Genomic DNA, 14760 nt, shown 5'->3' with positions numbered 1-14760 from the left:
GAACTCAAGAGTGGAGAGTAATAAACTGATTTTTTAATTGTTTTTAATTTTAAGCAGATTTGTACACCAGCCTACAATCGAGGGAACCTTAAATTGCTAGAATTTTGAATGGAATCTGGTGTAATGTATCAGTTTTCTCTATTTTTTACTAGAAAAATAAACAAATTGAAGATCAGGCAACAGCACAGCTACTTTACATTGACTCTTGTGTTTCTCATTACTGTTACATGTGTAATAAACTTTCAAATGTTGATTTATAATTTGAACGTCAACGTTTTGAATGAAGCTAACAGCCTTAGTTTTAATTTAAAGACAGAAAAACCTGAAAAACTTCGGAGCAAACATAAGTCTTTTTTTCCTTGTGAAACTTAAAACCTCCTGAAAATGTTTTTGATAAAACCACAACCTTATTTTCCCTTCAGTTTTTTCTTTGGTTCAGAGCAAACAGTTTTTATTATAAAATTGTTGGGGGACAAAAAACCTCAACATAATTCTCATTATCATGTTTATCATCAGAGACGCAGACAGACATGATTCAATTACTGGCTGAATCAAAGGAAACAGATAATGGACAGTCAGGAAACGTCCTTACAGAGACAGGAAGTCAGAATATCGTCTTTACTCTCATGTTATAATGAGCTGATGTGTTTTCAGGTTGAAGCCGGCAGAGTTTTGAATCTGTCCGTCGCTCTGTGAGTGCTGAGCAGCGTCAGTCCCATCGTGTCCACGCTGTCCTCCAGAGCACCAATGCTGTCCTCCAGAACTGCAGCGCTGTCCAACTCCACTGTGTAGTCGTTGGCCTGAGACACGACAGGAAATACGTCTCTGTTACATCACACATGAATCCATTAAAGCTACAACACACAGAGGAGGATTCTCACTGAGTTAAAGGGACAGTTCAAGTGTTTTGAAGGGAGGTTGTTCAGCTACTAATCCAGGAGTTTCATCGTTTCTTTGTGTTGGATTTGGTGTAGTGACTATAATACGATATAATAATGATATTTACCAGCTGCAGTGAAGCCAGCAGATATTTACAGGCTTCAAAGTTGTCCAAACCGGAGACGATGGAGGAGAAAGACCTTCGCTGGCCGACGCCGTTCAACGCTCCGACGATCCGGTCGCCGTAATCGTGGATGTCAAACACGGAACGCTCCTCCTGAAACACATCAGAAACATAACGTCAGAAAACACGAGGTTTATTTAAAGCTCTGTCTGAGACGATGAACTAACTGGCTCCCAGTGAGTTTTACCTGCAGCACCAGTTCAGGTCGGATCTTGTCCTCCCAGTCTTTAACTCGTCGGGACAGAGCCGTTTCCTGAGTGTAACCACGACAGTTCACCACCAGCTGCTCCTGAACGCATCACACACACACACAACACAAAGGGTTATATCAGTAATTATTTATCAATTATTCTTTTAGTTATTATTGTAAAATTAATTAACTGTTTTCCCACCTGCTGCTCCTGAACGCATCACACTCACAGTTTATCAATTATTATTTAAGACAAATATTCTTCTAATTATTACTGTCAAATTAATGAATTCAAAGAACTGTTTTCACCACCAGCTGCTGCTGCAGGTTCAGATATTTTTTCAATTGATTCAGTTATTTATTATTATTATATATTTCCTGTTTAACAAGATCATTTTTAAGTTATAAAAATATATCTTTAATATTGTTAGATTATTCATTGTACTATTTATGAAATATAAAAAATATATTTTAATTATTATTGTCAAATTAATAATGTATATAATAATAATAATAATAATAATAATAATATATAAACACACACACACACACACACACACATACAGTAAATACTGGAAAAACAAAGTTTGGAAACTTGTGTTTGGTGGATTATTTCTCTGTTGTTACAATGCTAATTGGCATTGTATTTTACATCGTTGGAAAGCCTGTTTATTTACCTTCGCAATGATGTCCAACTTGTAAGGATCATGCATTTGTGGGATGAGCAGCACAGCTGATTATGTGGGTAGCGCCCTAGAAAGATTTGCCAAAATGCTCTGCCAATGGTAAACAGTGTATTCTCCTAAGGCTACCAGGAAGCCGGCAATGACTGCCCTTCACCGTCAGGCCCGTTTGCGCTGGTGTCGACAACACAGACAATGGAACCTGAACATGTGGGGGAATGTCATGTTCAGTGATGAGTCCAGGTTCTGTCTGCCAAAGTTGGATGGCAGGGTGAAAGTATGGAGACGACGTGGAGAACGCTATGCTGATTGTTTCACCGATGGAGTAACAGCTTTTGGTGGGGGCAGTGTCATGGTGTGGGGGGGGCATCTCCCTCACTGGCAAAACAAGGCTTGTCATCATTGAAGGCCATCTCAATGCAGGGAGATATCTGGATGAGATTCTGCAGCCAGTGGCGATCCCATATCTCCACAATCTGGGACCTAACTTCATCCTCCAAGATGACAACGCTCGCCCACAGAGCCAGGGTTATCACAGACTACCTCCACAATGTGGGAGTAGAGAGAATGGAACGGCCTGCCAAGACTCCAGACCTCAACCCAATTCAACACTTGTGGGATCAGCTTGGGCGTGCTGTACGTGTTAGAGTGATCAACACAACCACGCTGGCTGACCTGCAACGAATCCTGGTTGAGGAATGGAACGCCATCCCACAGCAACGTGTGACCAGGTTGGTGACCAGCATGAGGAGGAGGTGCCAGGCTGTTGTGGCTGCGTATGGATCTTGCACCGCTACTGAGGCTCCTGACGGTGTATTAAATGAATAAAGTGTAAAATAGCCATTATGTCTTGTTTGTTCCTTGTTACTGATAGAGAGTTCAATCATCCAATCCACCAAACAACTCAAAACAAGAGTCAATACCAACAGGAGAATACACTGTTTACCATTGGCAGAGAATTTTGGCAAATTTTTCTTGGGCGCTACCCACATAATCAGCTGTGCTGCTCATCCCACAAATGCATGATCCTTACAAGTTGGACATCATTGCGAAGGTAAATAAACAGGCTTTCCAACGATGTAACATACAATGCCAATTAGCATTGTAACAACAGAGAAATAATCCACCAAACACAAGTTTCCAAACTTTGTTTTTCCAGTTTATATATATATATATATATATATATATATATATATATATATATATATATATATATATATAAACATATATATTTGAAATTAATAAATTTATTGATGGAGATGATCATTTATTATTTTAACGAGATATCCTAAAAACATATCTTTCATATTATGAAGATATTTTTGTTGTTATTACCACAAACCAAAATTATTCTATTTTTACAAGAATCACATCAAAATATATTATTAACAATTAAGTAAATAATTATTGTTTTCATTACACACAAAATAATTAATTATTAACAGAAACTTTGGTCATTGTATATCGATATGAAGCAGAATAACAGTAATAATGAGAAAACATGAAAAGTATTTTTGTTAAAGCAGGACATCGTTATATTTATGTAGTCATGTAGCAGCTCCACTGATGTTATTGATTATCTTGATTCATCTTTTTGACATAATTTACAGCATGTTTAACGTTAACCAGAGTTTCATTAATGAATGACAGATTGATCACTTACGACACGCAGCTTCACCAGATCTTCATAACTCAGTTCGTCTCTCTGAGCGTCTGGAAACACAAAATATTTATATTATATATTATATTGATCAGCTTTATATTGATCTGTAACCGTTTAATAACCTTTAAATAACCGTCAGAGAGCTGCAGGTGTGATTTACCTCCACCAAACTCAGCTGGGAGGTCGTCAGGAAACGCATCATGTTCGTTGTCTGAGTTGTCGTCGTCTCCACCTTTAATAGATTATTAATTTAAAACTTCAATCACCAAGACAAAACAACTTCCTGTTCCTTCAACGCGTCCCCTCTAACCAGAGAGCTGAAGGGTTACTGTCAGTTCAGGTGTTTGTAATGTGTTTAACAGTAACTGTGTGTGGATCAGCGTTACCCAGAAGGTCAGGGGGTCCGAATCCCTCCACAGGCTCCTCCCCCTGCTGCTGTGGCCCCGCCTCCTCCAGCTGCAGGAAGGTCCTCCTCAGTTCTTCATCAGAGATCACCACACCCTGAGTGACATCACAGTGACATCATCACCGACAGGATCATACATACGTCATTTACCTGAAGACAACAACACCCTCGGAGTCGTACCGCTCTCCTGTTGATCCTCCTTTGAGTCTTCAGCTTGTTCTTCATGGTGCTCAAATAAATGTAGTTCAGCTCTGAAAAAGAGGATTTCAGTTAAACTGTTAGAACTGGTTCAAAGATGGCAGTTAATAAATCACAGGTGTTGTTTCATATGTTTTCATTTAATGTATTTTTTTTTATTTTAACACACTAAGCTAAGCTAACTAGCGGACATGAGAGTGGGATTGATCTGAACATCTACTCTCAGAGAGAGAGAGAGAAGAAGAGGATTTCACTGAATGTTGAACTGTTCCTTTAAGAGTTAAAGTTACCTGTCAACGTGGGTCCATTTTTTAACTTGTGCTCCGGAGGATCAACTGAAAGAAAATAATGAAAACATTTAGTTTCATTCAGGACGTAAAACATCATCATCATCATCTCATCACAGCTGATGAAACTCACAGGTTCCTCTGAACCAGCTCCTGAAGTCCTGAAGTGAAGACGGTCGTTTTCTTTTCCTCTTCCCGCCGTCGTCCAGACCGTCAGGAACCTTGTAGCATTTCCCTGCAATTAGAAACAACTCTGTCAGCGATGAGAGCGACGCTACGCTGTAGAAAACACCTGAGAGCCCCAATACTCACCTGTTTTAAAGGGTTTATCCTCCCCGCGGACAGCGTACGGGTCGTTCAACGTCCACACGTTCACCTGAAACACAAAACTACATAAACAACTGGATATATGACCCGTCAGATGTCAGTTTCTATAAAACCTGTGTGTTATGTAGGAAAAAATCTCAGTTTTTGAGGATAAAGTGTTAATATTTTGAAGTTATAGTTGTAATTTTATGAGAATAAAGTCATAATACTCAGAAAAGTACCTTAGCTTAGCATAAAGACTGTAAACCGGTGGAAACAGCTAGCTTAGCTTAGCATAAAGACTAAACCGGTGGAAACTGCTAGCTTAGTTTAGCATAAAGACTGTAAACTGCTGGCTTAGCTTAGCATAAAGACTGTAAACAGGAGGAAACAGCTGGCTTAGCATTAGGAAAAAAGAAAAAAGGATGATATATTTTAAGAATAAGTAATTATAATGAAGTAATTGTATGAGGAGACGTAATACTGAGGGGAAAAAGTTGTTTTTCTGTAAGAAAGAAAGTTGTAATATTTCAAGAATAAAGTTGTAATTTATGAGAAAAAGTTGTAATGTTTTGAGATAATCTTATAATATCATAATATCAAGTCGTAATTTTATAAAAAATATATAATATTTAAAGAATAACGTCATAATATCAAAAGAATAAAATTGTAATTTTATGAGAAAAAGAGTAATTTGATAAGACATAAATGTGTAATATTGTAACATAAGTTATGAGATAAAGTTGTAACCTTATGAAATTATAATATTTCAAGGGTAAAGTTCTGATATAATGAGAATAAATGTTAATGAACACACAGCCGGCGGCGTGTCCTCCGTCCTCGCCAGTTTGTCGGCGTCGACCTGCCGTCTCTCTCTGATCATCCTCTCCTCCCTCGGAGCCTGAGACACGTTTTAACAAACATTAACAATTAACCACAGAACAATATACCAAAATGTCTCCTAAACCGGGACAGTACTGGACCTGGTGTCGGTCCACGTGCTCCTCTGGGTCCTGGTCCAGCTCCATGTTGTTGTCCTCCAGAAGAAGGAAGTTCTCTGCAGCGTCGCCTCCGTTATCTTCGATATCAGCCAGAGGAGCATCAGCTGGAGCCTCAACATCTGGACCAGGAGGAGACATTTAGACTGGAGACATGTCAGATAAATGATAATATACAGAGTGTCTGGGGGGGTGCTTGTACCCTGGTTCTGGTTCTGGTTCTGGTTCTGGTTCTGGTTCTGGTTCTGGGTGTGATGCAGAGAGTCTACAGGATGTGGACCTCCGTCCAGCAGGAACCTGGCAGCAGCTGATCCCAGAGTGAGGAGGATCAGGTCCTGGTCTCCAGGGACGTACAGGTTGATCCTGAAGTCCTTCTGACTGCACAGGACGTCGCTGCTCACACTGTCAGAGTCAGAGAACACACTGTTTATTAGTCTGTGCTGTTTCACAGTTTACATTAATACTTTTAGAGTAATATCATTAAAACCTGCAAAAAAAATCAAAATCAGTTCAAAACACGGGGACGTAAACAGGTTTTATATTCTTATATTAATATTATTAAATATTACTAATGTTTCTTCACAAACTGACCTGATCAGAGGGAGTTTGTGCTTCTCTGTGGTCTCAGGAGGAATCAGAGACTCAGGAGGAAGAGGAGCAACATTCACAATCTGAACATCAAACAGAGACCAAAGTTACACATCTGGATACACTAGACCGGGTTAAATAAAACATCTGCATTCAGAGAGTTAAACAGGAATAAAACATCTGTATTCAGAGAGTTAAACAGGAATAAAACATCTGTATTCAAAGAGTTAAACAGGAATGAAACATCTGTATTCAGAGCGTTAAACAGGAATAAAACATCTGTATTCAGAGAGTTAAACAGGAATAAAACATCTGTATTCAGAGAGTTAAACAGGAATGAACTGTCTGTGTTCAGAGTGTTAAACAGGAATAAAACATCTGTATTCAAAGAGTTAAACAGGAATGAAACATCTGTATTCAGAGAGTTAAACAGGAATAAAACATCTGTATTCAGAGAGTTAAACAGGAATAAACTGTGTTCAGAGAGTTAAACCGGAATAAAACATCTGTATTCAGAGAGTTAAACAGGAATAAAACATCTGCCTTCAGAGAGTTTAAACAGGAATAAAACATCTGTATTCAGAGAGTTAAACAGGAATAAACTGACCGTGTTGGAGTCGTCCTTCTTTGAGTTCTCTGTGACGTCGACGTCCAGCGAAGTGAACTGAAGGAGACAACAGACTGTTAGACTCAGTGATTTCCTACATTACCCAGAATGCTTTTTTACAACTCTAACTTTACCCATAAAAACTATCAATGAAAGGACTACATGTGGAATTCTATTATTTTATAAAAAGATGGTTAAACCAAACTCCATTCAAAAATCTGTTAATTTATGTCGTCTGTTGGGAAACGTAACACTTTAGAGAGCATCAACATTGCTCAACATTGCTAGATTGCAATGCATTGTTTCCCGTCCTGGACTGTGCTGAATAACAAAAACAAATTATAAACAACAGTTTCTCACCCCATCATCAGCGTCGTGGTCGCTCTCTGCTCCGTCTGCATCGTCCTCCTGAGACGCTGCCGTCTTTTTGTTACCTCTGTCGGGAACAAACATCAGAACAACTCCATCACCTGATCCTGATCTATCAGAACCACCAACACTCATTCAGACCTTCTTACTTCTTATTCCTGTCGTTGATGTACTCCAGAGTTTGGTAAACCAGACTGTGCAGCAGCTCCACCTGAAACAGTCAAAGAGACATTCAAGGTGAGCTGTTGTTAATAAAGTTTACAGTTTTATAAACAGTCACAGAGACGTTCAACATGAGCTGTTGTTAATAAAGTTTACAGTTTTATAAACAGTCACAGAGACGTTCAACATGAGCTGTTGTTAATATAGTTTACAGTTTTATAAATGGTCACAGAGCCGTTCAACGTGAGCTGTTGTTAATAAAGATTTAATAAAGTTTAAGGTTGTTTGTGTGTGAACCTTCTTGCTGTAGATGCAGGCTGAGCCCTGGATCAGCAGTGCCGCCTCTGCAAAGTTCAGTCTGATTTTCCCGCCATCAAATGTGATGCACATGTCATCCAGCTACACAGGAACACAGAACAGACACTTCATCATCATTTTAATCAGACTATCAGAGTGTTTATTATCTTCCTGACGTGGTAACTGTAGAGTTTACCTCCTCTAAATAGTCGTTCAACTCTGAGGCCACATCGATCTCCCAGTTCTTAGTGAGCTCTCTGATTGGCTGCAGCAGGTGAGGGTATCTGCTCTCCGTGGACTCCATGACGACCTCGCTGTGAACCAATCACACGGCAGGAAGTACTCTGATCCTCTATTCAGGTAAAAGTACATAAATATGATCAGATAAATGTACTCCATGTATCAAAAATAAAAATAATCACTATGCAGTGTCAAGCGAGTTATATTTTATGTAAATGCAATAAATATACAGTATATATATATATATATATATATATATATATATATATATATATAGTGCCGTGAAAAAGTATTTGCCCCCTTCCTGATTTCTTATTTTTTTGCATATTTGTCACACTTAAATGTTTCAGATCATTAAACAAATTTTAATGTAAGACAAAGATAACCCAAGTAAACACAAAATGAGTTTTTAAATAATGATTTCATTTATTAAGGGGGAAAAGCTATCCAAACCTACCTGGCCCTATGTGAAAAAGTAATTGCCCCCCCTTGTTAAATCATGAATTAACTGTGATCAACCACATGTTTTGGAAAGCTGAGTTCAATTTCACTAGCCAATCACTGTTCAATCAAGAAACCACTTAAATAGAACCTGTCTGTCAAAGTTAAGTAGGCTAAAAGATCTCAAAAAGCAGCACATCATGCCGCGATCGAAAGAAATTCAAGAACAGATGAGAAACAAAGTCATTGACATCTATCAGTCTGGAAAGGGTTACAAAGCCATTTTTAAGGCTTTGGGACTCCAGCAAACTACAGTGAGAGCCATTATCCACAAATGGAGAAAGCTTGGAACAGTGGTGAACCTTCCCAGGAGTGGCCGGCCTACCAAAATTACTCCAAGAGCGCATCGACGACTCATCCAGGAGGTCACAAAAGAACCCAGAACAACATCTAAAGAACTGCAGGCCTCACTTGCCTCAATTAAGGTCAGTGTTCACGATTCAACAATAAGAAAGAGACTTGGCAAAAATGGCATCCATGGGAGAGTTCCAAGGCGAAAACCACTGCTGACCAAAAAGAACACAAAGGCTCGTCTCACTTTTGCCAAAAACCATCTTGGGCAAAAGTGCCCAAGATGGACCATACTTTTTCACATAGGGCCAGGTAGGTTTGGATATCTTTTTCCCCCTAATAAATTAAATCATCATTTAAAAACTGCATTTTGTGTTTACTTGGGTTATCTTTGTCTAATATTAAAATTTGTTTGATGATATGAAACATTGAAATGTGACAAATATGCAAAAAAATAAGAAATCAGGAAGGGGGCAAATACTTTTTCACGGCACTGTATATATGTATATATGTATATATGTATATATGTATATATGTATATATATATATGTATGTATATATATATATATATATATATACACACACACACACACACACACACACATATCTTCTCTAGTATTTCAGTACAAATTCGAGGTACTTTTACTTCATTAGTATTTCCATTTTGCGCTACTGTACACTTCCACTCCACCATATTTCAGAGGGAAATACTGTGTTATAAACTGTTTACTTTGTAAATTAAATAACAATCAACATACTGTATAAAATAAGATACAGTCCATATACTATATACATATATATATATATATATATATATATACACATATATACATACATATATACATACATATACATACATATATACATATATATATATATATATGTATATATGTATACATATATATATATACATATATATATGTTTGTGTGTGTGCGCAACATCATACTAACCTATTTTATTTATTTTTTTCTCGATCTTTTCCTTTTTATTCTTATTGTAATTAATTTCTTTATTTTTTAATTTAATCTACTTTACTATAATTTATTCTTTCACTATAAAATATATAAAAATTGAAGGAATGCTTAGAGGTACAAACTTTATATATATATATATGTGTGTGTATGTATATATACATACTACAGTATACATGTACCGTATTTATACATAATAATAATAATAAAGATCAAAATAAAAACAATAAATATAAAAAGCAGGAAAAGACTGAGAAAAAACAAAATAGGCTGGTTTGATGTTGCACATACATATACGAATATATAGTATATATACACATATGTAGTATATATACACATGCATAGCCTACATACATGCATGTAAATATATACACACACACATCTTTACATACCTACAAACAAAAAAGTTAATAAATCTGTCTCTCATTGAGGTCATAGTTAAAAGGTGTTGTTGTACTGGACTACATTATATTGACATGATCTTATTTTATACAGGATGTTGATTGTTAATGAAAACTGAATTTACAAAGTAAACAGTAAATCACGCACAGTATTTCCCTCTGAAATGTGGTGCAGTGGAAGTATACTGTAGCACAACATTGAAATACCAATGAAGTACAAATACCTCGAAGTTGTATTGAAGTACTTGAGCAGGTGTGTTTTCTTTCCCAGTGGAATCAGGACACATCAGTATTCAACTAACACTACATTTAATAAAGAGAAGGTTACACCAAACTCCATTTAAAACTCGGACACTTTAGGTTTACTAATGTCATCTTCGGTAAACAACATTAACGTTAAGACTTCTTCTAACAACCTACAGCTGAGATTTAATGTGTCTAAAGGTCTGAATAACAATAACATTTTAGATCTCAGGCTGTTGTTTCTAATGTTAGTTAGTTAACCTTAAAGCTGTGTGCGGATTAACTAACGTTACAATGACAGATTGTGTAAAACATGAACAGCCGTATTAAATCATGCACCGAATACAAGAAAACATCCGATTGATTAGTTAAACATCTTAACTAGTCGTCTGTCAGATGGAAAGTTAACCTAAAACTGAGAGTAAAGACACAAATCACACATTTTTAAACTGAATTCGGCTGAATGTTCCTCTTCATACAGACAGAAACTATTCTGGGCTGAAATATGAAATAAATCGAACAGTTATATTAGCCAACTATCTCTAAACTACTACTTTATCATATTTAAGTTACGTTAACGTGACGTTTTAAAGCTGCTTTAGGAGAAAAGACACAATAATAAAGACTCACCGTGTTGATGAAGCAGAGCAGCAGTGACAGATCTGCTGCTAGCTAGCATTAGCACTTAGCACAACAGTCAAACTACCCGCGCAACTTTCTTCTTCGCTGCTCTGATTCTTTTTCTTCTTCGTTGGCGGCGGACACAAACCAGAGGTCGCCACCTACTGAGCAGCAGCATGAACAGCATGGAGAGTTTATTATCTGGATGTTAGACCTGTTTACTGAAGAAGTACCAGTAGAACAGTGTAGAAATACTGTTACAAGTAAAAGTCCTGCATTTATATAGTTTACTGCACTAAAAATGGAGGATACATTTTCTGCCGATCAACTTAAAGGGACTGTTTGTAAGAATCAGAAATGCTTGTTAACAGCGACACCTGTGTCCGGGAAGTCAACGAAAGTCAGCGTCGGGCTTGTGCTTGTGCTCGCTCTACATAGACATGAACGAGCATCGCTCAAAACAGTGAGGCGACACACGTCAGCTAAAACCACAATATCACTCTATATTTCAGCTGTTTGGCAGTAATGTTAGCTGACCAGACGAAGGTCTCTCCATGAATCACTGCTGATCCTAGTGTTGGCTTTTCCTGCTTCAGCCTCCCGACTGCGCCCGCAGGGAGACACCGGCACCCGATCGGAGACGATAACGTTTCTCTCTGCGGAGCCCCGTCACTTCACAAGACACGGAAAACCTCTGTTGGTCTGGAGGAGCTGCAGCAGTTATTTCTGCACAAACGTCCACTGTACATTCACTAGATATTCTCAGAGCTAAACTAACTCTTCTGCAGTGTGTAGTGTGCGCGCATGCACGTGAGAGTGGAGCAAGCTGAGTGAAGGCAAACAGGCAGAGGAGCAGAGTACAGCAGAGACTCCGGCCCTGGAGACCAAAGCTACGGTCTCCCCCGCGTACTCCGACAGCGGCCAACACTGTTTAACAGACGGGCTTCACTAGATACAACTTTGCGGTTTTGGTGCTTCACTGTAGTTTGTGTTGGAGTCTGAGTCTGAACAGCGTAGCCACATGCGAGCGCGCATGGGACACCGACCCGGTTAATTTATACGTGTAAGAAGTTACAACATCAACTAGTTGTTTCTACTCTTTGACATCCAACATGTGAACAATAATATATTTATTAATACTTTGTTCTGTATGCGTTTTAATGTAAGAGAGATTGAGAGCCGCTGGTGTGACTGGTTTCATACAACAAACTTTATTTTTATACTTTAAATCACGTTAATAAAGAGTTCATAGTGCGACGTAGTTCTTGATGTGGTTCCGGAGGCTCTCTGAGATCTGATCCTGGTCCTTCATCCGGTTGTAATAGTCTAGAAACAGCCCGTCAGGACTGATGAGGTAGATCAGGATGGTGTGGTCCACGATGTAGTCCCCGTCCTCGTCCTTGGGCCCGGGGCTGGCGTACACTCTGTAGTCCCGCCCCGCGTGTTTCACCTCCTCCGGCGTCCCCGTCAGTCCGATCAGACGGGGGTGGAAGTCTTTGACGTAGCGGGCCAGCGCCGGCACGTCGTCCCTCTCCGGGTCCACGGTGATGAAGAGGGGCTGGACGGCCGGCAGCGAGGTGTCCCGGTCCAGCGCCGCCACCACGGCGCTCAGCTTGTCGAGCTCGTCGGGACAGATGTCGGGACAGTGCGTGAAGCCGAAGTACAGCAGCACCCAGCGGCCCAGGAAGTCCTCCTTGGTCCGGCGCCGCCCGTGGTGGTCCAGCAGGCTGAAGGTGCCCTGACCCAGCGCCGCCTGCTGCAGCTGCTCCACCCGCTGCCGCCGCAGCTTCTGCTGCTTCTCCCAGTACACGTACCACCACGCCGACAGCAGACCGCCGCCGAACAGCAGCGTCACCGCCAGACGGGTCCTCAGCTTCAGCTTAGCAGACGACCTCTGACCCTGAGAGAGACGACACCGCGGGGTCAGCTGAGGAAGACGAGGAGGAGGAAGGAGGCCGACGGAGCGACTCAGCGAAGAGAGGAGAGGAAGACCTCTCAGGAGTCTTCCTCCGCCACGCAGATCACCCACAATGCACCTGAACCCCAACATGGTCCTCCTGCAACAAAAACAACACAGTACATGGAGTAAAAGTACTAATACCACAGTGTACAAATACTCCATTGCAGGTACAAGTCCTGCACTCTACAGTTGAGTCAAGTAAAAGTTAAAGGGACCGTTTGTAACTTTTCACACGTATAAATCTACCGGTACCGGGTCGGGATCCCATGCGCGCTTGCATATGCGCCGCATGGGAGTGGCCGGAGTCTCTTCTCCGCTGCCTGCTTGCCTTCACTCACACCGCGCGCGTTCTCGCTATCTCGCTCCACCTCTACACGTGAACGCGCGCACACTAAACACTGCAGGCGAGTTCGTAGCTCTGAGAATATCTAGTGAATTCACAGTGGATGTTGGTGCAGAAATAACTGCTGCAGCTCCTCCAGACCAACAGAGGTTTCGCTTGTTTTGTTAAGTGACGGGGCTCCGCAGCGAGAAACGTTATTGCCTCCGACCGGGTGCCGGTGTCTTCCTCCGACCGGGTGCCGGTGTCTTCCTCCGGCCGCGGTCGGGAGGCGATAACGTTCCTTTTCCTGCTTCAGCCCCGGAGGCTGAAGCAAGAAAAGCCAACACTAGGATCAGCACTGATTCATGGAGAGACTTTCGTCTGGTCAGCTAACATTACTGCCAAGCAGCTGAAATATAGAGTGATATTGTGGTTTTAGCTGACGTGTGTCGCCTCACTGTTTTGAGCGATGCTCGTTCATGTCTATTTAGAGCGAGCAAGCACGAGCCCGACGCTGACTTTCGTTGACTTAACGGCCACAGGTGTCACTGTTAACAAGCATTTCTGATTCTTACAAACAGTCCCTTTAATATCTGATATTACATCTTCACCCTGCCAGCCGAACAGGACCTTGATCCGCAGAATGACCGTCTTGTATAGTTAATGACAGCAGCTCTGTCTGTTAGCGGTCTGTAGTGGTTCAAGTTAGCCAAGTAGCTAATGGCTAACCAGTCCATCTTTAGCATAGAAGCTAATCTAGGCTAACCCTCAGTCACCTCAGCCTGCTGCTGTGACCGGGACGTTAGCACACCAAGCTAACGGGCTGAGCTCTCTGAGCAAACAATCACCTAGTTTATATACATGTTTATGTAGAATAAAGTTACCTTCAGTCTCCAGACAGCCAGCCTCTGAGAGCAGACATGAAACTGATCTAAGGTTAGCTGTCAAACTGAGCCGGTTGTGAAACACATGAACATGAAGGTTTTTACCTCAAACTGATGTGAGTTCAGCTGATTCGACACACAGACAGTGATGGAGAAAGTCCTCCAGGTACTCAGATAGACTACTTTGCTGCAGTAAGAGTACTAATACCACACTGTAAAAATACTCTGAAATAATAAATGTCAGTAATAATTCAGGTATATGTACATTAGTATTAGTAGCAGTATTCAGTATTTGTCGGTTCATATCAGCAGATTCGTGCCTATAATCCTGAATGGAGATGTCTGGCTGAAACTGTCCACTAGATGGCGCCATAATAATAATAAATTTATATGAGACATTTTTATTTTGTCTTTTTTTAATAAAAACACCTGATACTGTGAATTTGGTCCATTGTATTGTTTTTATAAATAAAAATAAATAATTAAAAGTAATACATTTAATTATATA

At 40.1% G+C, this 14760-nt stretch overlaps 2 protein-coding genes across 6 annotated transcripts; both read right to left on the bottom strand.

Moving 5' to 3' along the window:
* Positions 1-26: 26 nt before the first annotated feature.
* On the bottom strand, positions 27-11252 carry ncaph2 (non-SMC condensin II complex, subunit H2). 4 transcript variants are annotated; one of them, XM_074624913.1, is made up of 20 exons: positions 11096-11252; positions 8014-8169; positions 7818-7919; positions 7508-7569; positions 7350-7425; positions 6990-7046; positions 6386-6465; positions 5997-6196; positions 5780-5916; positions 5614-5697; positions 4803-4866; positions 4624-4725; positions 4494-4538; positions 4186-4256; positions 3986-4100; positions 3760-3831; positions 3600-3649; positions 1251-1352; positions 1007-1156; positions 27-800 (listed from the first exon to the last, which is right to left on the bottom strand). In XM_074624913.1, the coding sequence occupies exons 2-20, from the start codon at positions 8119-8121 to the stop codon at positions 651-653; spliced, it is 1827 nt and encodes a 608-aa protein (XP_074481014.1). In that variant the 5' UTR covers positions 8122-8169; positions 11096-11252; the 3' UTR covers positions 27-650. The 4 variants fall into 4 exon arrangements, with proteins under 4 accessions (XP_074481014.1, XP_074481015.1, XP_074481016.1 ...); XM_074624914.1 differs by having other exon boundaries at positions 5780-5917; positions 6016-6196; XM_074624915.1 differs by having other exon boundaries at positions 5780-5917; positions 6022-6196.
* A 1017-nt stretch (positions 11253-12269) lies between these two features.
* sco2 (synthesis of cytochrome C oxidase 2) lies at positions 12270-14407 on the bottom strand. Of its 2 annotated transcripts, none has more exons than XM_074625820.1 (2): positions 14253-14407; positions 12270-13143 (listed from the first exon to the last, which is right to left on the bottom strand). In XM_074625820.1, exon 2 carries the CDS (start codon positions 13134-13136, stop codon positions 12333-12335), a length of 804 nt encoding a protein of 267 aa, XP_074481921.1. In that variant the 5' UTR covers positions 13137-13143; positions 14253-14407; the 3' UTR covers positions 12270-12332. The 2 variants fall into 2 exon arrangements, with proteins under 2 accessions (XP_074481921.1, XP_074481922.1); XM_074625821.1 differs by lacking the exon at positions 14253-14407 and adding an exon at positions 13980-14120.
* Between the last annotated feature and the right edge of the window lie 353 nt (positions 14408-14760).

The sequence above is a fragment of the Sebastes fasciatus genome, chromosome 23 (genome assembly GCF_043250625.1).
Source record: "Sebastes fasciatus isolate fSebFas1 chromosome 23, fSebFas1.pri, whole genome shotgun sequence".
Lineage (NCBI taxonomy): Eukaryota > Metazoa > Chordata > Actinopteri > Perciformes > Sebastidae > Sebastes > Sebastes fasciatus.
This window is presented reverse-complemented; position numbering and strand designations above follow the sequence as displayed.